The sequence below is a fragment of the Aquarana catesbeiana genome, linkage group LG13 (assembly GCF_042186555.1).
Source record: "Aquarana catesbeiana isolate 2022-GZ linkage group LG13, ASM4218655v1, whole genome shotgun sequence".
NCBI classification, from domain to species: domain Eukaryota; kingdom Metazoa; phylum Chordata; class Amphibia; order Anura; family Ranidae; genus Aquarana; species Aquarana catesbeiana.
The window spans coordinates 34,406,210-34,431,913 of NC_133336.1; the positions used below are offsets into that span (position 1 = coordinate 34,406,210).

Sequence of the window (25,704 nt, forward strand, 5' to 3'; positions counted from 1 at the left end):
GGTAGGTAGGGGTGTGTGTGTGTGTGTGTGTGTGTGGGGGTGGGTAGGTAGGGGTGTGTGTGTGTGTGTGGGGGTGGGTAGGTAGGGGTGTGTGTGTGTGTGTGGGGGTGGGTAGGTAGGGGTGTGTGTGTGTGTGTGTGGGGGTGGGTAGGTAGGGGTGTGTGTGTGTGTGGGGGGGTGGGGGTGGGTAGGTAGGGGGGTGTGTGTGTGTGTGGGGGTGGGTAGGTAGGGGGGTGTGTGTGGGGGTGGGTAGGTAGGGGGGTGTGTGTGTGTGTGTGGGGGTGGGGGGGTGGGTAGGTAGGGGTGTGTGTGGGGGTGGGTAGGTAGGGGTGTGTGTGTGGGGGGGTGGGTAGGTAGGGGTGTGTGTGGGGGTGGGTAGGTAGGGGGGTGTGTGTGTGGGGGTGGGGGGGTGGGTAGGTAGGGGTGTGTGTGTGTGTGTGTGTGTGGGGGTGGGGGGGTGGGTAGGTAGGGGTGTGTGTGTGGGGGGGGTGGGTAGGTAGGGGTGTGTGTGTGTGTGTGTGTGTGTGTGTGGGGGGGGGTGGGTAGGTAGGGGTGTGTGTGTGTGTGTGTGGGGGGGTGGGTAGGTAGGGGTGTGTGTGTGTGTGTGTGTGTGTGGGGGGGGGGTGGGTAGGTAGGGGGGTGTGTGTGGGGGGGGGGTGGGTAGGTAGGGGGGTGTGTGTGTGTGGGGGGGTGGGTAGGTAGGGGTGTGTGTGTGGGGGGGGTGGGTAGGTAGGGGGGGGTGTGTGTGTGTGTGTGTGTGTGTGTGTGTGTGTGGGGGTGGGTAGGTAGGGGTGTGTGTGTGTGGGGGGGGTGGGTAGGTAGGGGGGTGTGTGTGTGTGTGGGTAGGTACCAACAAGTGTCTGGGGAATGCCCAGGAAAAAGCCAGAGTCTACTTACCACCAGCTTGCAGACAACCAAATTGACCTATCTAACAGTAAGCGTTAAAAAAGGGGTGTAGTCCGCACGCATTTGCAAACGCATGCGTGAGCCACGTCACGGCACCCTTGTACCTGTGGTCCTAACACTAAAGTATGAGTGTCCCCACAGTGGAGGCACATGCATTTAATGGATAAATGAGAGGTGTGGGGGTGTGGCTAGGTAGCTGTGTGGCGGGGGGGGGGGGGGTAGGTGGGGGTGTGTGTGTGTGTGTAGGTAACAGTGTGGCAGGGGGGTGTGGGTAGGTAGCTGTGTGGCGGGGGGGTAGGTGGGGGTGTGTGTGGGTAGGTAGCTGTGTGGCGGGGGGTGTCTAGGTAGCTGTGTGGGGGGGGGGGTTGTTGTGGGTAGGTAGCTGGGTGGTGGGGGGGTTGTGGGTAGGTAGCTGTGTGGCGGGGGGGGTAGGTGGGGGTGTGTGTGTGTAGGTAACAGTGTGGCAGGGGGGTGTGGGTAGGTGGGGGTGTGGGTAGGTAGCTGTGTGGCGGGGGGGGGGTAGGTGGGGGTGTGTGTAGGTAGCTGTGTGGCGGGGGGGGGGTAGGTAGCTGTGTGGCGGGGGGGGTAGGTGGGGGTGTGTGTGGGTAGGTGGCGGGGGGGGGGTAGGTGGGGGTGTGTGTGGGTAGGTAGCTGGGCGGGGGGGGGGGTAGGTGGGGGTGTGTGTGGGTAGGTAGCTGTGGGGGGGTGGGTGGGTAGCTGTGGTGTGGGTAGGTAGCTGTGTGTCTAGGTAGGGGTGTGTGTGAGTAGGTAGCTGTGTGGCGGGGGGGTGTCTAGGTAGCTGTGTGGTGGGGGGGTTGTTGTGGGTAGGTAGCTGGGTGGTGGGGGGGTTGTGGGTAGGTAGCTGTGTGGTGGGGGGGGTGATGGTTTCCAGGGGATATTGCAGACCCCATTATCAGTCTGCTGCGCCTGCACTGCACCCAGGAATTGGTCCTCTTCAGCTGTGCGTTTGTTATGTCTGAGCCTGTCCTCGTATTATCATCACTGGGGGGTATAACTATGACAGGTGTAGACTGTGCCAGCACGGTCGTGTTTTCTCAGTTTCTGTCATGTTGGGCCGATTCACCCCGTTTATATCACCTCATATATAGATACATAGTAGGTGAGGTTGAAAAAAAGACACAAGTCCATCCTATGTGTGTGATTATGTGTCAGTATTACATTGTATATCTCTGTTGTGGTGATTATCTAATAGTTTCTTGAAACTATCGATGCTCCCCGCCGAGACCACCGCCTGTGGAAGGGAATCTTTGCCGCTCTTACAGTAAAGAACCCTCAACGTAGATAAAGGTTAAACCTCTTTTCTTATAATTTTAATGAGTGGCCACGAGTCTTGTTAAACTCAATTCCACGAAAAAGTTTTATCCCTATTGTGAGGTCACCAGTACGGTATTTGTATAATAAAATCATATCCCCTCTCAAGTGTATCTTCTCCAGAGAGAATAAGTTCAGTGCTCGCAACCTTTCCTCATAACTAAGATCCTCCAGACCCTTTATTAGCTTTGTTGCCCTTCTTTGTACTCGCTCCATTTCCAGTACATCCTTCCTGAGGACTGGTGCCCAGAACTGGACAGCATACTCCAGGCTAGAGTGATTTTCTCCCAAAAAAAAATCTGCGTTTTTTTTGTTTTTTTAAACTCGATTCACGATTCGAATCAAGTTTTTTTTGTTTTTTTTTTTATTTTATGGACACCGCGCCAGTCCTAAGGAGCTGCGGGCAGGAGTTTTTAGACGCGGCTTCGGCCTAGTCTGCGGCATCTGGCCTCGCGGACTAGGCCAAAGCCGCGGCCTCACCTAAAAACTCCTGCCCGCAGCTCCTCAGGACTGGTGCGGTGTCAGCGCCGGTCCTGGTGAAAAAAAAATCTAAAAAAATCGATTTGCTGAATATTTGAATCGATTTGACCTCTCAACTCGATTCAAGATTCAAATAGATTTTTTTCCCCATGCCCTACTCCAGGTGCGGCCGGACCAGAGTCTTGTAGAGTGGGAGAATTAACGTTTTATCTCTGGAGTTAATCCCCCTTTTAATGCCAATATTCTGTTTGCTTTGTTAGCAGTAGCTTGCCATTGCTGAGCCTATCATCTACTAGGACCTCCAGGTCCTTTTCCATCCTAGATTCCCCCAGAGGTTCTCCCCCCAGTGTATAGATTGCATTAATATTTTTGCCACCCAAATGCATTATTTTACATTTTTCTACATTGAACCTCATTTGCCATGTAGTCGCCCACCCCATTAATTTGTTCAGATCTTTTTGCAAAGTTTCCACATCCTGCGGAGAAGTTATTGCCCTGCTTAGTATCTGCAAATACAGAGATTGAACTGTTTACCCCATCCTCCAGGTCAATTATGAACAAATTAAACAGGATTGGTCCCAGCACAGAACCCTGGAGGACCCCACTACCCACCCCTGACCATTCCGAGAACTCCCCATTTATCACCACCCTCTGAACTTGCCCTTGTAGCCAGTTTTCAATCCATGTACTCACCCTATGGTCCATGCCAACGGACCTTATTTTGTACAGTAAACATATATGGGGAACTGTGTCAAATGCTTTAGCAAAATCCAGATACACCCCATCTACGGGCCTTCCTTTATCTAGATGGCAACTCACCTCCTCATAGAAGGTTAATAGATTGGTTTGGCAAGAACGATTCTTCATGAATCCATGCTGATTACTGCTAATGATACCGTTCTTATTACTAAAATCTTGTATATAGTCCCTTATCATCCCCTCCAAGAGCTTGCATACTATTGATGTTAGGCTAACTGGCCTGTAATTCCTAGGGATGTATTTTGGCCCCTTTTTAAATATTGGCTTTTCTTCAATCAGCTTGTACCATTCCAGTCGGTAGACTGTCAGTAAAAATTAGGAACAATGGTCTGGCAATTACTTGACTGAGTTCCCTGAGTACCCTCGGGTGCAAGCCATCTGGTCCAGGTGATTTATTAATGTTAAGTTTCTCAAGTCTAACTTTAATTCTGTCCTCTGTTAACCATGGAGGTGCTTCCTATGTTGTGTCATGAGGATAAACACTGCAGTTTTGGTTACTGAAGCCCCCCCGATTCCCTCGTGAAGACTGAGGAGAATAAATTCAATACCTTCCCCATCTCCCCATCCTTTGTGACCAGATGTCCTTCCTCATTCTTTATGGGGCCAATATGGTCTGTCCTCCCTTTTTTACTGTTTACATACTTAAAGAATTTCTTGATTTTTTTTTTTTTTTCTCCTCCTCTGTGTCTGTCTTGTTCTATCTTAGCCGCCCTTATTGCACCCTTACATTTCTTGTTGTATTCTTTATAATGTCTGAATGCTGTGGATGATCCCTCAACCTTGTATTTTTTGAAGGCCTTCTCCTTTGCTTTTATATGCATTTTTACATTGGAGTTAAGACATCCAGGACTTTTGTTCGCTCTTTTAAATTTATTTCCCAATGGGATGCATTGGCTAATGCTTATTTAATATGCTCTTAAAGCAAACCCATCTCTCCTCCGTGTTCTTTGTTCCTAAGATTTTATCCCAATTCATGCCTTCTAACAAGGTTTGTAGTTTAGGGAAGTTGGCTCTTTTGAAATTCATTGTCTTTGTATTCCCCTTATGTTTCCTATTTGTGTGATTTATACTGAAACAAATTGACCTGTGATCTCTGTTACCTAAATTGCCCCGTATTTCCACATCCATGATCAGGTCTGTATTGTTGGTAATCAGTAGATCTAGTAACACTTTATTTCTAGTTGGTGCGTCTACCATCTGACCCATGATATTGTCCTGCGAGACATTTAGGAACTGGAGAGCCTTAGATGAATGTGTGGTTCCCTCCGCCCAGTCTATGTCTGGGTAATTAAAATCCCCCATTATAACACTTCCCATTCTTGCTGCTAATCTAAATTATGATAGATCTGTCTCCCCTTCCTCCCTCAGCTTAGGGGGCCTATAGCATACTCCCAGTATTATTTTCCCCTTAGCTTCATCGCTTTGGAGCTCTACCCATAAGGATTCCACCTCCTCCCTAGCTCCCTTAGTGATGTCATCTCTCACATTCACTTGTACATTATTCTTGATATATAGGCATACCCCTCCCCCTTTTTTACTCTCTCTATCCTTGCGATAAAGGGTATACCCTTAAATGTTTGCCAGCCAATCATGAGAGCTGTTGAATCAAGTCTCTGAAATTCCCACAAAATCCAAATCATCCTCGTACAACGGTATCTCTAGTTCACCCATCTTGTCCGACATGCTCCTGGCATTGGTGAACATGCCACATACTTTAGACCGGTTGCATACTATCCTCTTATTGGGTGTTCCGAGATTGCAACTAGGACTTACTACTATACTTACCTTGTGTTTATGTGCTTTGGTCAACCTATCACAAATGCCCCCAATACTACCCTCTGGAATATGTTCAACGCTGACTATATCTACCTCTGGACCCCCCCAATCGCCTAGTTTAAAAACCCCTCTAACTTTTGGCATTTAGGTGTAGTCCGTCCCTTCTATAGTACTGGTTATCGCCCACAGAGGGGGTTTCTGCATCACAAACGCATAGATTTTTATGACCGTAGTTCACACCAGTACAGTGCGTTCCAGTACAAGCAACACAAGTAGAATATGCTGTATAGAGTACATCTGGAGTGCAGTCAGGGGCGACTCGCACCAGAAAGCAGTGCGGGGAAACCTGTGATCCAGGCACGTTTATGCACCGTGTTCGTAAAGCACTACTGTTGCTATCTGCAGGGTGTGTCAATGTAAAGTAATGACGCACCAAATGAAGGTCAGAAATGCAGTGCGTTTGCTTGCACCTGTCTGCATGGTACAAAAGTAGCATGCGATGTGGTTGCAGTAAGTTTGTAGAAGTAGCGCATACACTACTTAACTTTTGGTGCAATTTCCTCCCGTTCAAAGATTAGGTTCACTGTGTGAATCACAGGAATGCAGAGCACATTCCTGTGCAATTCATTGTGGTGCAATTTAAGCCCCTCCATTTTGAATGGGTTCAAATCACACAGCATCACACCAAAGTGCATGCAGTAGTTTTGGAAATTCACTGCAACCAGATTACATGGTAGTTTGTTTTACGTGCCATCCGTTGCAGGCGAACGCATGTTAATATTGCAACGATACACTGCCCTTGCGATCTGCAGGGGGTATTATAAATGCAGTGCTGGAAACGAGTATGGATCGCAGGTTTCCCGCCCCATGTTCTGGTGTGAACTGGAGCAAAATCCCACTACACAGACATGCGTATCTGCTCTAAAATGCATAGAAAATGCACCTGAATGCATGTAAATGCACCATTACCCACCTGCCGACCATAATGCATATATATAGGTTGCGGTTTGTTAGTGACTTACCAGGGTTATAGCTGAAGATATCGGCCATAACCCCGGTATATTTTATTTTTTTGCAGCTGGCGTTCTCATGAAAGCGGTCCAAGTGGCTCATTAGTCACTGGATCGCTTTCCGAAGCAGCAAGAGGGGACGTAGCGGCGTCATGACGTCACTTTCAGTATAGAGCGAAAGTAAACAAATTTTTTTTTTTTTTTTGCCACTTTCCACCTACACTATACCCAAAAGGCGGCTACAGTGCGGGGTAGGGGTGCAACGGATCAAAAAACTCACGGATCGGAACGATCCTCGGTTCAGAGTCACGGATCGGATCATTTTTGGATCAGCAAAAAAAAAAAAGACAAATCTTTTTAAACCCACCGGAGTTTTAGATTTAACAGCTATTTTCAACACAAAACGGAGCTTATATGCATAAATACAGTATTTGTAGATCAGACGGACTGTTTAGATGTTAAATTTTAAAAGCAACGGCAAACCTGCTGACCTTACACGGTTGCCAATGTGATAGAACACCTCTGATTTTCACATTTAACATTAGGTTTTCACTCTCTCATTACAGTACTGTGCAGGAGTGTGGGGTGTACCAAGATGGCGGCGACGAAACGTCACTTCCTGACGAGACAGCGGTCTCTGCCGGGTGTACCAAGATGGCTGCCGCTCCGGAGCTAGGCCGAAGCCGCGGCCTTTCCTATGGTTGAGGCCGCAGACCCGTACGGATCCATTGCACCCCTAGTGCGGGGAGGGAGTCAATAGATGTCCACCTATGATTGTGCTGCTCGCACTCCCCCCTGCGGCGCGCTCTGTGATAGTTGAGTCCTTCGGACTCGGCTGATCACAGAACACGGTAGATGGCCAATCACAGCGGCCTTTTACCACGTGATCAGCTGTAAGCCAATGACAGCTGATCACTGAAGTAAACAGAAGCCGGTTATTGGGTACAATATTGTATAGCCGCGCAATTGTCATTCAAAGTGCGACAGCTTAAAATCGGCCTTTGCCGGAAGGTGGTGAAAATGCCCGGTAGGCAAGTGGTTAAAGCAAAGCTGTAAGTGCACCCTGTGCCATTCTGTTTTTACAGTCACTTGGTGCTGCTGCTCCCCTACAGGCAATGAGGGAAAGGCCCATGTGTGGTGCTGCCTATAGGCGATGCTTTTTGAATCTGTGGCATGTGTGCTCTGAGCACATCTAAACAGTTTATTTCAGAATTCTTTTAAAATTCCCAGACTAATAAAAAAAAAAAATTCCCAGACTTTGTTTTTAAGGGTTATAAAATGGTATGATAATTGTGTTATTGGCTAACTTTTTTTTTTTTTTTTCTCTTCTTCTTAAGTCTGCGGTATTAAACTGCCAAAATGCAGGATTCAAAGTCAGATCACAGTCTTGAGACTAAAGATTCAGAAGACAATGTAGCAGCCTCGGCGGAGACCTCAGCGGAGACCACAGCGGAGCCCTCAGTGGAGACCTTAGATACCAGTAGAGACATTTTAGAAGTCACAGAAATGGAGCAGTCTCCGGAGCAGTCTCCAGAACAGGAATCATTACCTGATGAGGAGGCGGCGGCGGAACCCCCTCCAAGAACAGAGCCGGAGCCACCACTCCCCCCAGAGTTTGACAAGTACTGGAAGGCTGTGGAAGCCAATCCTGAGGAGTTTACAACTTGGACTTATCTACTGCATTATATTGAACAAGAGGTTTGTCGAAAATTTGTCTTTTGGGAAAGCTGAACCTATTTTGCTTGTTGCATTTTGCCTTTTTCTATATGAAACAGTGGATACTGTTTTCATATAAAAATGGTCATAATGCAGTATGTGTTGTACAAAAATGAATTTCTCCAATTACTTGCTAAATATTTCATAATAGCTGCCTCTGCTGTGTCTACAGTGCATCCAGAAAGTATTGACAGTGCTTCACTTTTTCCACATTTTATGTTACAGCCTTATTCCAAAATGGATTAAATTTTCAAAACTCTACAAACAATACCACATAATGACGATGTCAAAGAAGTTTGAAATCTTTGCAAGTTTATTAAAAATAAGGAAGGAAAACAATCCCATGTACATAAGTATTCACAGCCTTTGCTCAATACTTTGAAGCACCTTTGGTACCAATTGCAGCCACAAGTCTTTTTGAGTGTGATGCTACAAGCTTGGCACACCTATTTTTGGGCAGTTTCTCCCAATCTTCTTTGCAGAACCTCTCAAGCTCCATGAGGTTGGATAGGCAACGTTGGTGCACAGCCATTTTCAGATCTCCCCAGAGATGTTCAAGTCTGGGCTGTGGCTGGACCACTCAAGGACATTCACAGTTGTCCCGTAGCCACTCCTTTGTTATCTTGGCTGTGTACTTAGGGTTGTTGTCCTGTTTGAAGATGATATATAACAAATAAACCTGCGCTAGCAATTTACTAAAAATAATTGATTAACTGTACCAAAACCAAATCATAAATAATCTATACAAATACTAGTGAATGTGAGAAATGTGTAAAGAATTGATAATATATACCATACACAATTAGCCGCACACTGGGTGAAATCGTGCATGAAATGCACTAATAAGAAAAAAATACAAAGTGAAAAAGGACAAATCGCAAATATATGTAATGAACAAGCGCGACTATGAAGTGATATAGTGTCATTAAACTAATACAAAATTTATATAAAATAAAAGCACTCTCATAAATAGTGAATGACAATGAAGTAAGCCTCTAAACAATCATAGACGCCAAGTAAACAAATGAAGCAAAACAGTCAATTGCATCCAAATTTACAAATGATGGAATATCCATAGCTTTAAGAAACTCCTTCATAGAAGGGACAGATGGCAGACTTCCAGCATATTCATCCGCAGGATGATAAATGGCTACCGATATGCTGATGTTAAAGATGGTTGGGACCATAGAACTCGTGTTCCACCAAAAAAAGAAGGGAAAAATATATGGCATAAAACCTTAGGACAGGGGTCTCAAAGTACCGGCCCGCGGGCCATTTGCGGCCCGCGGACCGGTTAAAAATGGCCCGCAGGCAGGGCTGATAAAGGACTAGAGGTCGACCGATATTTGGCCATTAGGTCGATATATAGCACTGGCCGCTGCTCTTCCTTCCTTCTCCACACTCAGCGCTTGATGCTTGTGTGAAACTGACACGTAACAGGAGGAGAGAGACAGAGGGATCTGTCAGATTTGAGGTTGATGTCGGGGGTGGGCGGGACCCGGCCGGGGTGGGCGGGACCCGGCCAATATCAAACACCAGCCAATGGGATCTGGGTGGGCAGCTACGTGTATGTGGCCCGCCCCTTTTCTTAAGCAGCCCAATCATTGGCTGGTGTTTGACAGCTGCTGGCCCCGCCCACCTCGGCCGGGTCCCGCCCACCCCGACATCAACCTCAATTCTGACAGATCCCTCTGTCTCTCTCCTCTGTGCTACGTGTCAGCTTCACACAAGCATCAAGCGCTGAGTGTGGACAGCTCCTTGTCAGTTTCACACACTGTTACACTCCGCTCAGTGTGAAACCTGCCTGTGCCAATCAGTGCCATCTGTCAGTGCCATCTGTCAGTGCCAGCTGCCAGTGCCACTGCCAATCAGTGCCACCTGCCAGTGCCAACCAGTCTGCCATTGCCACCTGCCACCTCCAACCAGTACCACCTGCCAGTGCCACCTGCCACCGCCAATCAGTGCCACCACCAACCAGTGCCTGCCAGTGCCACCGCCAACCAGTGCCCCTGCCAATCAAAGCCACCTGCCAGTGCCACCTTCCGCCACCTGCAAGTGCCACGCCAATCAGTGCCACCTGCCAGTGCCAACCAGTGCTTGCCAGTGCCACCTGCCACCACCTGCCAGTGCCACGCCAATCAGTGCCACCTGCCAGTGCCACGCCAATCAGTGCCACCTGCCAGTGCCACGCCAATCAGTGCCACCTGTCAGTGCCAATAGTGCCACCTGCCAGTTCCAAACCAGTGCCACCTGCCAGTTTCAAACCAGTGCCACTTGCCAATGCCTGCCAGTGCCACCTTCCAGTGCCAACCAGTGCCACTGCCAATAAGTGCCACCTGCCAGTGCCATCTGTCAGTGCCAATCAGTGCACCCTCCAAACAGTGCAACGTGCCACCTGCCAGTGCCACCTGCCAGTGACAGACAGTGCCACCTGCCAGTGCCACCTGCCTAAGCCAACCAGTGCCATCTGTACTGAGGACATCAAGTGTTTGGTAGAGTGACAGGAGCAAGCAGGGAGGAGTGGAGTGGGTGAGGTTTTTTTTTTTTTTCAAATCGGCCTAAAATATCGGCCACAAAAATCGTCATCATATATCGGCCATCGGCTTTACCTCTCCATCTCTTCTGTCCTCTCCGCTGCACGCTGCTGCAGCCCAGAGAGAGAACAGAGCTGAGAATGGAGCGGAGGAAGGATCCGCTCATCGATCCGCCCACCTAGGCATTGACGATCGACCAGAGCTCCAAACCAGGGTCCTGCTGCCACCTCAGGGCGGGAGATTGTGTTCTCTGGGTCCCCTGTCACTAGGCCTGTATGGAAGCCAGGAGGAGAGGATTTGGGAGGCAGATGATCCTGACTGCCAGGAGAGGTGAGTGAGCCATCACACTGAGGCAAAGTCCTTAGTGGGGTGACTGGGGTAGAAATTTGTGCAGTGTGGGGGGTATTTTATGCAGTGTGGAGGGTGATTGTGCAGTGTGGGGGGTAATTGTGTAGTGTGGGGGGTATTTTATGGAGTGTGGGGGGTATTTTATGGAGTGTGGGGGGTATTTTATGGAGTGTGGGGGGTATTTTATGGAGTGTGGGGGGTATTTTATGGAGTGTGGGGCTATTTGTGCAGTGTGTGGCTATTTGTGCAGTGTGGGAGGGGTAATGCTGGGTAGTTAATAATGCGTTTGCTGACACCAATGCTGGGTTAATAATGCGCTTACGGACACCAGTACTGGGTATAATGCGTTTGCTGACACCAGTGCTGGGTATAGTATAGTATATTATTGCTGGTATAGTTCATTGCTTTTGAAGTTTTAAAAGTTTGCATGCGGCCCCCCATGGGATATGAAAACTTGTCATGTGGCCCTCAGGCAATTTGAGTTTGAGACCCCTGCCTTAGGATATCATAAGGTCACCTGCGCATATATGCGCTACTCACAAGACCGGCATGCAGAGCAGGCATTCAGATAGTTGGTCGGTTCGCCGCTGATCGGCGTGCGTTCCACCAAAACAGGAAGTGATGTCACTGGTACTGGTTAGCAGGCGTAGGCAGGATGTTACGTCGACGCGTTTCGCCCCTCCCCCAGGGCGTTATCTGTCCCTTCTATGAAGGAGTTTCTTAAAGCTATGGATATTCCATCATTTGTAAATTTGGATGCAATTGACTGTTTTGCTTCATTTGTTTACTTGGCGTCTATGATTGTTTAGAGGCTTACTTCATTGTCATTCACTATTTATGAGAGTGCTTTTATTTTATATAAATTTTTTATTAGTTTAATGACACTATATCACTTCATAGTCGCGCTTGTTCATTACATATATTTGCGATTTGTCCTTTTTCACTTTGTATTTTTCTCTTATTAGTGCATTTCATGCACGATTTCACCCAGTGTGCGGCTAATTGTGTATGGTATATATTATCAATTCTTTACACATTTCTCACATTCACTAGTATTTGTATAGATTATTTATGATTTGGTTTTGGTACAGTTAATCAATTATTTTTAGTAAATTGCTAGCGCAGGTTTATTTGTTATATATCATCAAAGTGTAAGCACTTTTATCCTGCAGCTGCAAGAGGATTTTTAAAGATCACTACATTACACGAATTCATTTGCGAGCGCTGTTTTATATATAATTTTTGCTGTTCGAAGATGAACCTTCGCCCCAATCTCAGGTCCAGAGCGCTCTTGAGCAAGTTTTCATCAAGCATGTTTCTGTACATTGCTGCATTCATCTTTCCTTCGATCCTGACTAGTCTCCCAGTTCCTGCCCCTAAAAAACATCCCCACAGCATGATGCTGCCACCACAATGCTTCACTGTAGGGTTGGTATTGTCCAGTTGATCGTGCCTGGTTTCCTCCAGACATGACGCTTGACATTCAGGCTAAAGTGTCCAATCTTTGCTTCATTAAAGCAGAGAAGTTTGTTTCCCGTGATCTGAGAGTCCTTCAGGTGCATTTTGACAAACTTCAGGTGGGCTGTCATGTGTCTTATACTGAGGAGTCGCTTCTGTCTGGCCACTCTACCATACAGGCCTGATTGGTGGAGTGCTGCAGAGATGATTGTTCTTCTGTAAGGTTCTCCTCTCTCCACAGAGAAATGCTGGGGCTTTGTCAGAGTGACCATCAAGTTCTTGGTTATCTCCCTGACTAAGGCCCTTCTCCCCCGATCGAGTCCTTGTGGTTCCTAACATTTCCATTTTACGGATGATGTCGGCCACTGTTTTCATTGGGACCTTCAATGGTGCTTAAGATTTTCTGTATCCTTCCCCAGATCTGTGCCTCCATACAATCCTGTCTCGGAGGTCTACAGATCTGTGCCTCAAAACAATCCTGTCTCGGAGGTCTACAGACAATTCCTTGGACTTCATGGCTTGGTTTGTGCTCTGACATGCACTGTTAACTGTGGGGCCTTTTATAGACAGGTGTGTGCTTTTCCAAATCATGTCCAATCAACTGAATTTACCACAGGTTGACTCCAATCAAGTTGTAGAAACATCTCAAGGATGATCAGTGAAAACGGGATGCACCTGAGCTCAGTTTTGAGTGTCATGACAAAAGCTGTCAATACTTATGTACATGGGATTTTTTCATATATATAAAATTGCAAATATTTGAAACTTCTTTCACGTCATTATGCGGTATTGTTTTGTAGAATTTGAGAATAATGAATTTAATACATTTTGGAATAAAGCTGTAACACAACAAAATGTGGAAAACGTGAAGAGCTGTGAATACTTTCTGGATGCACTGTATTGGTGGTGTTCAACCTTTTTGTAGTCAGGGCACCCTTTAGAATTGTGCACACCAGTTTGAGGGCTTGTTCATACCAGCACTTTTTTTTTTTTTTTTTTCTTTTTTTTTTTTCTTTTTCTTTTTTTGTATGTTCTCACATGTTGCATTTTCAATGGACTTTCCTGTGTGGTGGTGTGAAACATGTAGAAAAAAAAAAATTGTATAATAATAATAAAATTGTGCCACACCAAAATGCATGATACTGTAGTACCGTGAGGACTAGCTGAATTTCGATCTGTCTATAGGCAGGCTGGTTGTACACAAGTCAATATCTCGATCTGTACAACCAGCCTGTTGGAAACACTTTGCTCAATCAGTGCTGTCAGCTACAGCCGGTGGTGCTGATGAATGTATTCTAAGTGCGGGGAAGCTTCCCCACTGTCAGAATACAATGGCTTCCTCCTCCCTCCTCCTTCCTCCTTCCTCCTCCTCCCGCCCTGCCTTCAGCAGTTACTGGACTGTGCCTTAGAACCTAGAGATGCGCATCTTCACTGGTATCACTATTTGATTCCATGTTGCATCACGATTACTGCCCATGGTTTTCATCAAAAAATTCAAGCAGTCAAAAGAACTCCATTTTATTTTATCGGCTCTAAAAAAAAAAAAATACACCCCCTGCATGTAGCAAAGTCTGAACACAACAGTATTTATTTAGAACCATAAATACTACATTCCACAGCCCCCCTGCACTCCCAGGAGACCCTCAGTCTCCTGGGACAGCCCTGCCAGCATCTAAAGTTAAAACAAATCACTTCCAGTCCCATGAAACAGGGGACTGGCAGTGATTTGTTTTTAACTTTAGAGGATGCTGGCAGGGCTGTCCTGGGGGAGTCGGGGAGCTGGGATGACGTCATCTGTGCAATCAATGCAGTCATTATCTGTATCGATGCACCAACAGAAGGCAGTGTGAAGCAGCATTCGTATCCGTATACAGTTAAACAGCTAATATGCAATGTTAAAGAGCTGAGGACTCAAACTCTGTAGCTGCTGGGAGACTAGACTGTCAACACTGCTGCTGGCTTGTTTAGAGGAGAGAGCCAGAGTAGAAAGTGTGCAATAACTAGTAGGCATCTCTGAGCTGCCGACCCAGCTCACTGCACACCCTGCTGCTGACACAAGGCAGAGAAAGAGTTAAGATGACACAGGGTTTAGAGAGATAAAATACTGGGGCTCAGATCACAGGCTAACATATTGCAGACACTGCCACTGGTATGGCAAGCCCCAGGGACAAGGAGACATTCACTAGCCTCAGATATATATATATTAAGAGGAAGTTTGAGCATGAGGAAAGGGGATACATAAACAAATATCAAGTGCAACAGGCACTAAACAAAAGGGTAACACATTTGACATAACCTACAAATAAGTGATGCATATGTCAAATCACTTTGGGGGATATCTAAGAATCTGACTACAAGGACCAGTAGGTCCACTTGGAGGGGTGACACACAGTTATTACCTACAGAGACATTAGGGGTGTAGGAGGCCTATGACATTGTACTCAAGAGCAGATAAACGGTGGGATCGAGGGGCGACAAGCAAATGCGTGAAACGCTGAAGGCAGTACCTCAGCTGGGGAATGATCTTAATCCGTGCATGTGGACGTGTCGATCAGCCACCTGTCCCAAATTTTATTGTATTTGGCTGGGCAGCCTCTATGCAGGTACAAAACCTTTTTAAAAGGGAGAGTGGCGTTCACTGCCCCTATCCATTGCTGGATGGGGTTGCTTTGATCCAGGTGTGAGCTATTTGCATTCTGGCAAGAAATGGAGATTCTTGTAGGAATATTTGAAGGTATTTCTCCTCTACGTGGATAGAGAGGATGCCAAGTAGACATTGGCAGGGGCACAGAGATCGGGGAGAGCCCATGCGGTCAAGGAGAAACTTAACCACCTGTGACCAGTAATCTTGAAGTCGTGGGCAAGCCAATATCAGATGGTAAAATGTACCTCTGGGGTCTCCGCACTTGGGGCATGCCGGGCTGTGATCGGGTTTGAACCTGGATAGGCAAATCGGGGTGCGATGGGACCGATGTAGAATGTATAGGTGTGTGAGTCTGTCTGACAGTTTAGGGGATACTGTCTTAGAGGTGGCTAGTGCATCCTCCAAGTCTCCATCGTCCACAGCCCCCGGGTCTGCCTCCCACTTGGACTTCAGTCGGTACGCCTGTGAGGTGGCCGCGGGCAGCATGAGATGGTTATCGAAAAAGGAAATCAGCCCTGTAGGGTCTTGACCACATCCACAAGGAGTAGCGACTCAAGCCTGGGGACGGATTCTCCAAATTGGGAGTTGAGGGCGTGTCAAAGCTGGAGGTAGTGGAAGAGCATTTGGTTGGATAAGCCAAATTCGTCTTTAATAGCCTGGAATGATCTGACTGTACCACTATCCAGAACATGTGAAAGAGTATTCCTTTGGCTATCCAGAGGTTTTGGTCAGGGACTGTATGTAGTTCGGGGAATTGGGAGTTGTCCCACAGGGGCGTGTGAGTGTGAAATATAGGGGTCTTGGTTATGTTCATGGCGAGTTGCCAAATCTTACAATGATGGAACAACATGTTTCTGATGTCTGGGTGCCCATGGGTGCGTGACCAAGCTGGTATGGGGAGAGCACACTAGGGATGAGTATTGGTCCCTGTCGATTTGATTGTAGTAATAGAAATGGGACAGCTGAGAGGCAATATAGTAGAGGGCAAGGTCAGGAAGGGCAGTACCACCCAACTGAACAGGACACTTCAGAGCTCGCCTGGAGAGTTTGTGTCGGGAGGAGCCCCATACAAATGTATCAAGGATAGCTTCCATGGACTTAAAGATTTGGGGAGGAATGTAGAGTATGGGGGTGGGCTCTAAAGGCAATAACCAGAGGCTCCACGGTCAGAGCATATAGTAGTGGAGATATGGGGCACCCCTGGCGAGTGCCTCTGGAAAATGCAAACAGGTTGGAGATCCTGCCATTAACTTGGATCCGGGCAGTGGTGGCCTGGTAAAGGAGCTGTAACCACTTGACAAATTTAGGGCCAAAGCCAAACCTGTGGAGGCATTCCCAAAGGTAGTTCCATTCCACAGAATCAAACGCCTTGGCAGGCTCACCACTACCCTGGATCCAGTGTTGTCATGTTTGGCCTGTGGGTTCATAAAGAGCCTGTGAAGATTGAACGCAACGTTCTTGTTTGGCATAAACCTGGTTTGGTCAGGATAGATCAGACTATTACTTTGTTGAGACATAAGGCAAGGATTTTGACTAAGATTTTTATGTCTAGTTGTAGGAGTGAGATGGGGCGATATGACTCTGGAAAGAGGAGGCCCTTGCCGGGTTTGGGGATGAGGACAATAAGAGCTTCTCCCATAGATGGCGGGAGGGTCTCAGAGTTGAAAATGTGGGTCACTAGCCTCGGATTTTACACACACAGGAGCTTGGAGCTTTGTCTCTATCCGCCTGTCACTTTTGCGCCTGAACTGGAAGCAGTTTTTTTTTTTTTTTTTTTTTATTTATTTTTGCGCCTCTGGGAATCTGCCATCACAATGTATAGTTGTCTGAAACTGTACTTTCACCATGAGCAAGCGCCTGCTAGGCAAACAAAGTGGGGTGTGCCCTGTCTGATACAAAGCTCCCATTTCTTTATAATGTTCAGGGAGTGTGCCTGTTTACATTGACAACATATAGCGCACCAGAGGATATAAGAACTACATATCATATGTGCATTCTTGATTCTGTGTATATATGTATGTGTATATATATATATATATATATATATATATATATATATATATATATATATACCATTTTTCAGAGAATACGAATAACACAAACTATTCTTTCAGCCATGATTAGTGTTTGGCTGAAGCCATGTATTACCAATCCACTGTGTTTACTCTTTTTAAATCCTAATTGCAACAGAAACTACCCAAATGACCCTAATCAAAAGTTTCCATACCCCAGTTCTTATTACCATGTATTTTCCCCTTTAACATCAATGACAGCTTGAAGTCTTTTGTGGTATGTGTCTTTATCTTCTCAGATGGTAAAGCTGCCCATTTCTCTTGGCAAAAAGCCTCCAGTTCCTGTAAATTCTTGGGCTGTGTTGCATGAACTGCACAATTGAGATCTCCCCGGAGTGGCTCAATGATATTGAGGTCAGGAGACTGAGATGGCCACCCAGAACCTTCACTTTTATTCTGCTGTAGCCAATGACAGGTCAACTTGGCCTTGTGTTTTGCATCATTGTCATGTTGGAATGTCCAAGTACGTCACATGCGCAGCTTCCTGTCTGATAAAATCAAATGTTCCTCCAGTATTTTTTGATAACATACTGCATTCATCTTGCTAACATTTTTGACCAAATTTCTTGAGCCTTTGTAGGGCACACATCCCCAAAACATCAGCGATCCACCTCCGTGTTTTCACAGTAGGAATGGTGTACCTTTTCATCGGTGTACCTAGCGTTTATGGTTGTGGCCAAAAAGCTCAGTTTTGGTCTCATCACTCCAAATGACTTTGTGCTAGAAGGTTTGAGGCTTATCTCTGTGCTGTTTGACGTATTTTAAGTGTTATACTTTGTGGCATTTGTGTAGTAATGGCTTTCTTCTGGCGACTCGACCATACAGCCCATCTTTCTTCAAGTGCCTCCTTATTGTGCATCTTGAAACGGCCACACCACATGTTTTCAGAGAGTCCTGTGTTTCATCTCAAGTTATTTGTGGGTTTTTCTTTGCATCCTGAACAATTTTCCTGGCAGTTGTGGCTGAAATTTTAGTTGGTCTACCTGACCAAGATTTGGTTTCAACAGAACCCCTCATTTTCCACTTATTACTTGGATATCTTTTTATATCCCTTTCCTGCTTTATACAGTTCAATAGGGCTGAAACAACTAATCGATTAATCGGCAACTAATCGATTATGAAAATAATCGATTACTATTTTCATAATCGATTAATCGGCCAGTAACATAATGGGGTTAAAAAAAATTAAAATGAGCCCTTTATAGTACAAAAAGAGCAAATAATCGCTACTGTAAATATTACTTTCACAGTTCTACAGTAAAAAAATGAACCCCTTACAGTAGTGATTATTTGCTTTTTTTGTACTATAAAGGGCTAATTATATATTTTTTAACCCCATTATTTTACTAAACGTCTTAGACCTGGTTCACATCTATGTGTGTTTTTTGGTGCTTTTTGCAGAAACGCACTACAGTTTATTTACATGGTTTCCTATGGGACTCGTTCACATCTATGCTTTTTTTAGCCACTGCATGTTTGGAAAGGGTCAGGGACTTTTTTTTAACGCAAAACGGTGCTTTTTTGGTTCAATATACTTCAATGGAGAAGCTGCAGAAAAGCATGTAGGTGCGTTTTTGCAGCAATTTGTGTTTTTTAATCTGCTCAACAACAAATTGGCCAAAAAAATGCAAAAACGCAAATTGCAGCAAAATCACGTGTGCAAAAATCAAAAAGCACTTCAGAAACAGATCACAAGCAAACTGCATAGGTGTGTACTGAGCCTTATGCTGTCCACACGGATCAATTTTCAGATGAGAATATTCATACAAAAAATTTTTATACGTTCGCTGAATGAAAGAATGTTGTTTGAAATTTTCACTTGCTTTTAACATTTCTGTTGAAAATGAATGTAATTTCTGAACGAAAACCACATACACTGTCTGAAAATTCTTTTGACCAAGAAGTTTTCTATTATTTCCAAATTTCCCTGTCACTGTGGTTGAAAATGAACGTCAATTTGACCCCACTAACAATTAGAAAATCGAAAACGAACGTTCTTAAAATTACATTTGAATACAAGACATTGTAAGACATTGTTTTTTTTTTAATACAAAAATTTGATCTCTGAGCCTGATATTTACCAGATTTACTCTTTAATAGTACATACAGTATATCTCTTCTGTCTGTTATTCTCAGAGTGGATTAGAGATTTTGCTCCCTAACCATATAGTTGGTTATTTATATTTACCACCACATAGAGATATTTAAGAATAAATTATTTAAAAAAAAAAAAAAAATTATACACTACACTTTTTTTTTTTAATGTTATTAACCGATTAATCGATTAATCGAAAAAATAATCGGCCAACTAATCGATTATGAAAATAATCGTTAGTTGCAGCCCTACAGTTCAACTACCTTTTCCTGCAGATCCTTTAACAATTATTTAGCTTTCCCCATGACTCGGTATCCAGAAACGTCAGTGCAGCACTGGATGAAAGATGCAAGGGTCTGTCAGGAGTCCAGAAACTCATTGACCTTTTATACATACAAATTACAAGCAAACAGATCACAGGTGAGGACGGTTACCTTTAATAGCCATTCAAACCCCTTTGTGTCAACTTCTGTGCATGTTATCAGGCCAAAATCACCAGGGTATGTAAACTTTTGATCAGGGTCATTTGGGTAGTTTCTGTTGTCATTATGATTTAAAGAGTAAACACAGTTGATTGATAATAAATGGCTTCAGCCGAAAGCTAATCATGAGTGAAAGAAAAGTTTTTGTTATCATTCATATTCTCTGAAAAATGGCCAAGAAATCACAAATTCTGCCAGGGTATGTAAACTTATGAGCACAACGCTCTCTATCGATCAGCCTTAACTTCATGACCACCCAGCTAATATTAAGTAGGTCCCCTTTTGCTGCCCAAAGACCCCTGACCTATCGCAGTATGGATGACTCTAGACCTCTGATGGTATGCTGTGGTATCTGGCACCCAGCCGTCAGTCGCAGATCCTTTAAGTGTTGCTAAACCCCCAATAGTAAAATCGGTCACTGTATATGCAGTAAAGCATGATTGTTATACTCACTGTAGAACCTAAGGGGATAATCCTCCACTTTATGTAAAAGGTGTTCGATCCTGGCTTCTCTGATCCTCCCATTCTACTGACCCCTAATAAATTCCTGATAACAGTCTATGGAGTCAAGCTGCACATGCTCAATTTGGTGTGTATGGCTAGAAAGGGTTTTTATTTTATTTATTTTTTTCATTGGGAATGGTGCATGTGATCGGCACAGGGCCAATCGACTGTCCAGACAGTCAGGTGTCTTGCGTTCTCATAGGTCAGCCAGAAAACTCCTCCTAGAAGCTTTAACCAGCGCTTGGCTGGACACTGCTGCTGTATACTACTGATGGGAAAATGTATTTAACAGTTTTTATATTTACTAAAATAATTCCATTCCTATGTTCTGTGTACTGTGGGAGACCAGATATAGTGACTGCAGGCTCCGGGGTTCAGTAACGCTTTAAGTCCTGTAAGTTGTGAGATGCGGCCTCCATGAATTGGACTTGTTTTTCCAAGCACATACCACAGATGCTCGATTGCATTGGGATTTGGAGGCAACACATCAAACTTGTGTTCCTCAAGCCATTCTTGAACCATTTTTCAGTGTGGAGGGGCACATTACCCTGCTGAAAGAGGACACTGCCATCAGGAAATGTGGTTTCGTGAAGGAGTGTACTTGGTCAGCAGTCGGGGGGGGGCCATGCCGGGGCTCCGTGTCTGAATGGACACAGGGAGCTGTCACTCGGCTCAGTTGCCTCAATAGCAAGCTACTTGCTGTGGGAGTAATCAACAGGAAGGAGGGGCCGGGATCATAGAAGAGGGACCCGAGAAGCTTGGGGCTGCTCTGTACAAATCCACTGCACAAAGCAGGTAAGTATAACATGTTTGGTATTTTTTTTTTTTTTTGTTTTATAGGAAAAAAACACAAGACTTTACAATCCACTGCAGCTGCTGACTTTTAATACATGGCCACTTACCTGTCCCAGGGTCCAGCGATGTCGGCAGGGGACGCCGAGAACCCCCTCGGTTCTCGGCAGCTGCCGCAGCCATCCTAGGTGAGGGAATCGGGAAGTGAAGCGTTGCGGCTTCACTTCCTGGTTCCCTAATGCGCATGCGCGAGTCGCGCTGCGCGTCCCTAGTGATCCCCGCTCTCTCCTGGGAGCTGTGTGTTCCCAGCAGACAGCGCGGTGGGGACAGGAAGAGGCATAGACTCCCATGGGAGTCTATGCCGGAAGTGGGTGCAAATACCTGTCTGCACCCCCCCTCCCCCCTGAAAGGTGCCAAATGTGACACCGGAGGGGGGGGAGGGTTCCGAAAAGTGGAAGTTCCATTTTTGTGTGGAACTCCGCTTTAAATCCTTATACTGCTAGCATTCTGAAATAGGAAGGTGTATTCTTTAAACTTTTTACCATTTCTTCAGTTACTTCCTGGTTTCTTGCCTAGGCAAATGCTGTCATACATCCCAGGACTCAAGAGAGGAGGAGGGGTTTTCTCAGCTAAGCACACCCTCCTACCTGCATGCCTGAGCTAAGGGTAGATTTTTTTTTTTTTTTTTTTTTCCCCCAGGAAGTAAATGCTACATGAATCATCGGCCCTTACTGAAGATGGACAGAGCCAAAATTGTTAGGGGGTGTTTTTAGCAAAATAAAGCATGGAGAGAGGGGTGTATTGGGGGTATGCTTGAAATAATTAGTGTTTCGTTTTGTGGTGCTCAAATACAGTGTAGTTCTGCTTTAAAGAGGAAGTAAACCCTGATGGGTGTTACTTCCTCTTTGTTAACCTGCAAAGGTAAAGCATAATGAGCTACTATGCCTCGCATAGTAGCCCATTATGTGTCGCTTACCTGACACAGGAGCATTCGCATGCTCCTGTGTCACCGCTGTCCCCTCTGCTACGGAGCGTCCATCTTTCTAATATCGTGGCTCCGGCGCTGTGATTGGCCGGAGCCGCCATGACGTCACTCCCGCACATGCGCACAGGAGCCGCCACTAAGGGTATATTGCCGTTATCGGTGCGCTCAGTGCAAATATCTCCTAAACCATGTAGGTTTAGGGGATATTTCTTGGACATACAGTTAAGCCTTAATCTAGGCTTACCTGTAGGTCAAAGTGGTCTGTAAGGGTTTACAACCACTTTAAGTCAAGGGAATTTAGTGCATGAAGTTCTTTGTCCTGTTTCAGTCCTGTTTAGCCCTGTTGCTGAGCCCACCATTCTCCCCTCCCCCATTGCTGTCTCGCCACACTGCTAGCAAGTATTTGGTGACAGAGGTGAGGGGGCGGTGATGGACAGCAAGCACTGAGCTGACAGGGGGGCGTTGCTTCTCACAGAGAGGAGGGGTCATCTGCAGCCCCTTTGTTTCCTATCATCTGTATTGTACAAGAGCGAAAACCACTAAGCCCCCACCCCAACCTGTCCACCTGCTATTGTAGGGAGAAATGCAAAAGTAATAGCTGTCTGTTGTAAAAGACGGTGGCTGCAGACCAGTGCTGTCATTCATAATAAAACAAACTGGCATGCTAGTGCCTCTCCCCACAATAGCAGGTAGGTAAGTTGGGTTGCCTAGGAAAACCTCAGGCTAGAGCACTACTTCTACCTTGACTCAGCCACAGAGTCCATCTGTGGCTTGCCAATATCAGGCTGAGGAAACTTCCATTTTGGTTGTGCAGCACAGAAGGGCTCTGTCTATTGCAGTGAGGGGGGACAATGCCGACAAAGGTGTGCCCCCATTTTCCCTCATCCCGCTACTGTATCGCCTGCAATCACCAATGGTGCCCTGTGTTTTACACCAATCTGTGGCCTGCAAACCTCCCTGCCTGGGTTGACATAGCTTTTCGGTCCATGTTCCTTGCACTTGGCCCGATGTATGCACTATAAATTTGTAGTTTAAACTGGTTGTAAAGTCAAAAGCATTCTGTGTGCATCAGATCCCCCTAATTACTTACCTGAGCCCATCTCTATCCAGCGATGTTGCAGGAGTGTCCCAGCTGCCCGAGACTCTCCCTCATTGGCTGAGATGGCAGGGTGGCACCATTGGCTCTCACTGCTGTTGAATCAAATTTAGTAAGCCAATGAGAGAGAGGGGGTGGTGCCAGACTGTGGCTCCGTGTCTGGGCACAGGGAGCTGCAGTTCGGCTGCCCCCATAGCAAGCTGCTTGCTTTGGGGGCACTCAACAGGAGGGAGGGACAAAAGAGGAAGATCTGGGCTGCTCTGTGCAAAACCATTACACAGAGCAGGTAAGTATGACATGTTTGTCATTTTTTTGGAGGATCAAAATAATCACTTTACCATTTTATGTATGTTCCCATTTTACCAGCTTCAAAAGGAGTCTTTCAGGTATCATACAAGGGATAATCCTTTCTTTTGTCTCCTATTGTAATGTAGTAATGTATCTTTTTTTTTTTTTTCTCAGAATCACATCTATGCTGCCCGAAGAGTGTTTGATATGTTTCTTGCTCATTATCCATACTGTTACGGTTACTGGAAAAAGTATGCCGATCTAGAGAGACGCAATAACAACATCATGGAAGCTGATGAGGTAATTTTGATGTTGAGTCGGCATTAGATGGGGGAGACTGGACTTTAGTCGTGTTGGAGACTGCTTCAGGCCCTACATAAGGTCATAGCAGGATTATTACTGCAACATTTGTCACTCAGCGTGACATTTGTGCTAATATCTCCTTTCTTTGTTGACAGGTGCATTAAATCTCTACAGCTTGTCAAGCTGTGCAGTGCAAGCCTCTATTACACTGCAGCTTAACACATAGGACAGGGCTTTTCTGCCAGTCGTTGTGTGGTGGCGTAGATTTAACCATGCAATTATACTTTTGATACATGTAACTGAATATATGCTCAGACGCTGCCAATGAGATTCTAATGGGTCTGTGCCTTATGGTCTGTACCCCCAAAGCCAGCCCTCTGCTCCTGCTAAGAATACAGCCGCGCATTGAAGACCAAGAACTCTGCAAGTGGAGCTCAGAACATGAGCCATGTTCTATCCAACCTCCACTTCAATGGTAATGGCAGATTTTCAATGAAATTCCACATTTTTAGCATTTGTAAGGTTGACCGGATACGTGTGTTTGTTATGGAGCATTATCTGTATCATTCTCTTCGGTGTGTTTTTTTTGTTTTTGTTTTTGCTCTGTAGGTCTACCGGAGAGGAATTCAGGCTATCACTTTAAGTGTTGACCTTTGGATACATTATCTTCAGTTCTTAAAAGAAACTTTAGATCCTGCAGATCCCGAGACCTGTAATACTTTAAGAGGGTGAGATACTTTTACTCATTTGAGGAATATTTATAAACCAAGAGTTGCTGTACGTTTAGTTAGGCTCTCACTAAAGTTACAGTACAATTGCCAATCGCAAACCATATTAAAGAAAATTAGTGTGGGTGGGAAATTAAGTCAGCAGCTACAAATACTGTAGCTGCTGACTTTTAACCACTTTAGCCCCAGAAGGATTTACCCCCTTCCTGACAGCATTTATTGCGATTCGGCACTGCGTCGCTTTAGCTGACAATTGTGCGACGTTGTACCCAAACAAAGTTGACATCCTTTTTTTTTTTCCCACAAATAGAGCTTTCTTTTGGTGGTATTTGATCACCTCTGCGGTTTTTATTTTTTGTGCTATAAGCAAAAAGACAATTTTGGGAAAAAAAAAACAATATATTTTTGCTATATTATCCCCAAAAATAAATAGAAAAACTAATTTCTTCCACAGTTTAGGCCAATATGTATTCTATATATTTATGGTAAAAAAAATCGCATTAAGTGTATAATGGTTTGCGCAAAAGTTAGTCTACAAAATAGGGGATAGATTTATTTATATATATATATATTTTTTTACTGGTAATGGCGGCGATCTGCGATTTTTATCGGAATTGCGACATGGACAGGTCGGGCACTTTTGACACTATTTTGGCACCTATTGACATTCATACAGCGATCAGAGCTACAAATAGCCACTGATTACTGCATAAATGACACTGGCAGGGAAGTGGTTAAACACTAGGGGGCGATCAAGTGGTTAAGTGCGTTCCCTGGATGTGTTCTAGCTGTAGGTGGGATGGGCTCACTACAACATGACAGAGATCACTGCTCCCGATGACGACGAGCAGTAGATCCCTGTCATGTTGCTAGGCAGAACAGGGAAATGCCTTGGTTCCCTCCCACGTTCTGCCTCTCCTTGCTGCAATCGCGGGCCGCCGGTGAACATAGTTTACGGGACCCGTCGGCAGTGCGCCCGCTAGGTGGCAAATTCAAGGGGATTTACGGGTACGCCTTTTGCCCGCCCGTGCCATTCTGCTGACGTAAATCGGCATGCGGCGGTCGGCAAGTGGTTAATATAAGGACACTTACCTGTCCAGGGAGCCCATGATGTCGGCACCCCAAGCTAATTCGTCCATTGGCTCTGGGTGCAGGCATCAGCATCTTCACTAAGTAAAACGGGAAGTGAAGCCCTGTGGCTTCACAGCCCATTTCCTACTGTGCGTGTCACGCTTCGCTTTCTGAATAGTCCCACTGTCTTCTGGGACCTGTGTGTTTCCCAGAAGGCAGCGGGGGGAAGGAGAGGGGGCAGGAAATTACGTAGATGGACAATTGTGGCGATCTTACCAGGAAGTAGGAACGGTTACCTGATTTTGACAGTGGGGACAGGGGGGGC

General features: G+C 45.6%; 1 protein-coding gene across 2 annotated transcripts in view; it reads left to right on the forward strand.

The window, feature by feature from the left end:
* Nucleotides 1-25,704, forward strand: part of PRPF39 (pre-mRNA processing factor 39) — an 82,704-nt gene that overhangs the window by 1,130 nt on the left and 55,870 nt on the right. Inside the window, exons 2-4 of one of the 2 annotated variants that reach the window (XM_073608791.1) lie at nt 7,601-7,961; nt 23,452-23,577; nt 24,190-24,308. In XM_073608791.1, the coding sequence (XP_073464892.1) occupies nt 7,623-7,961; nt 23,452-23,577; nt 24,190-24,308 (584 nt within the window). In that variant the 5' untranslated portion in view covers nt 7,601-7,622. Of the gene's footprint in view, nt 1-7,600; nt 7,962-23,451; nt 23,578-23,949; nt 24,056-24,189; nt 24,309-25,704 lie in introns of those variants that run through there. The other variant, XM_073608792.1, reaches the window with a different exon arrangement.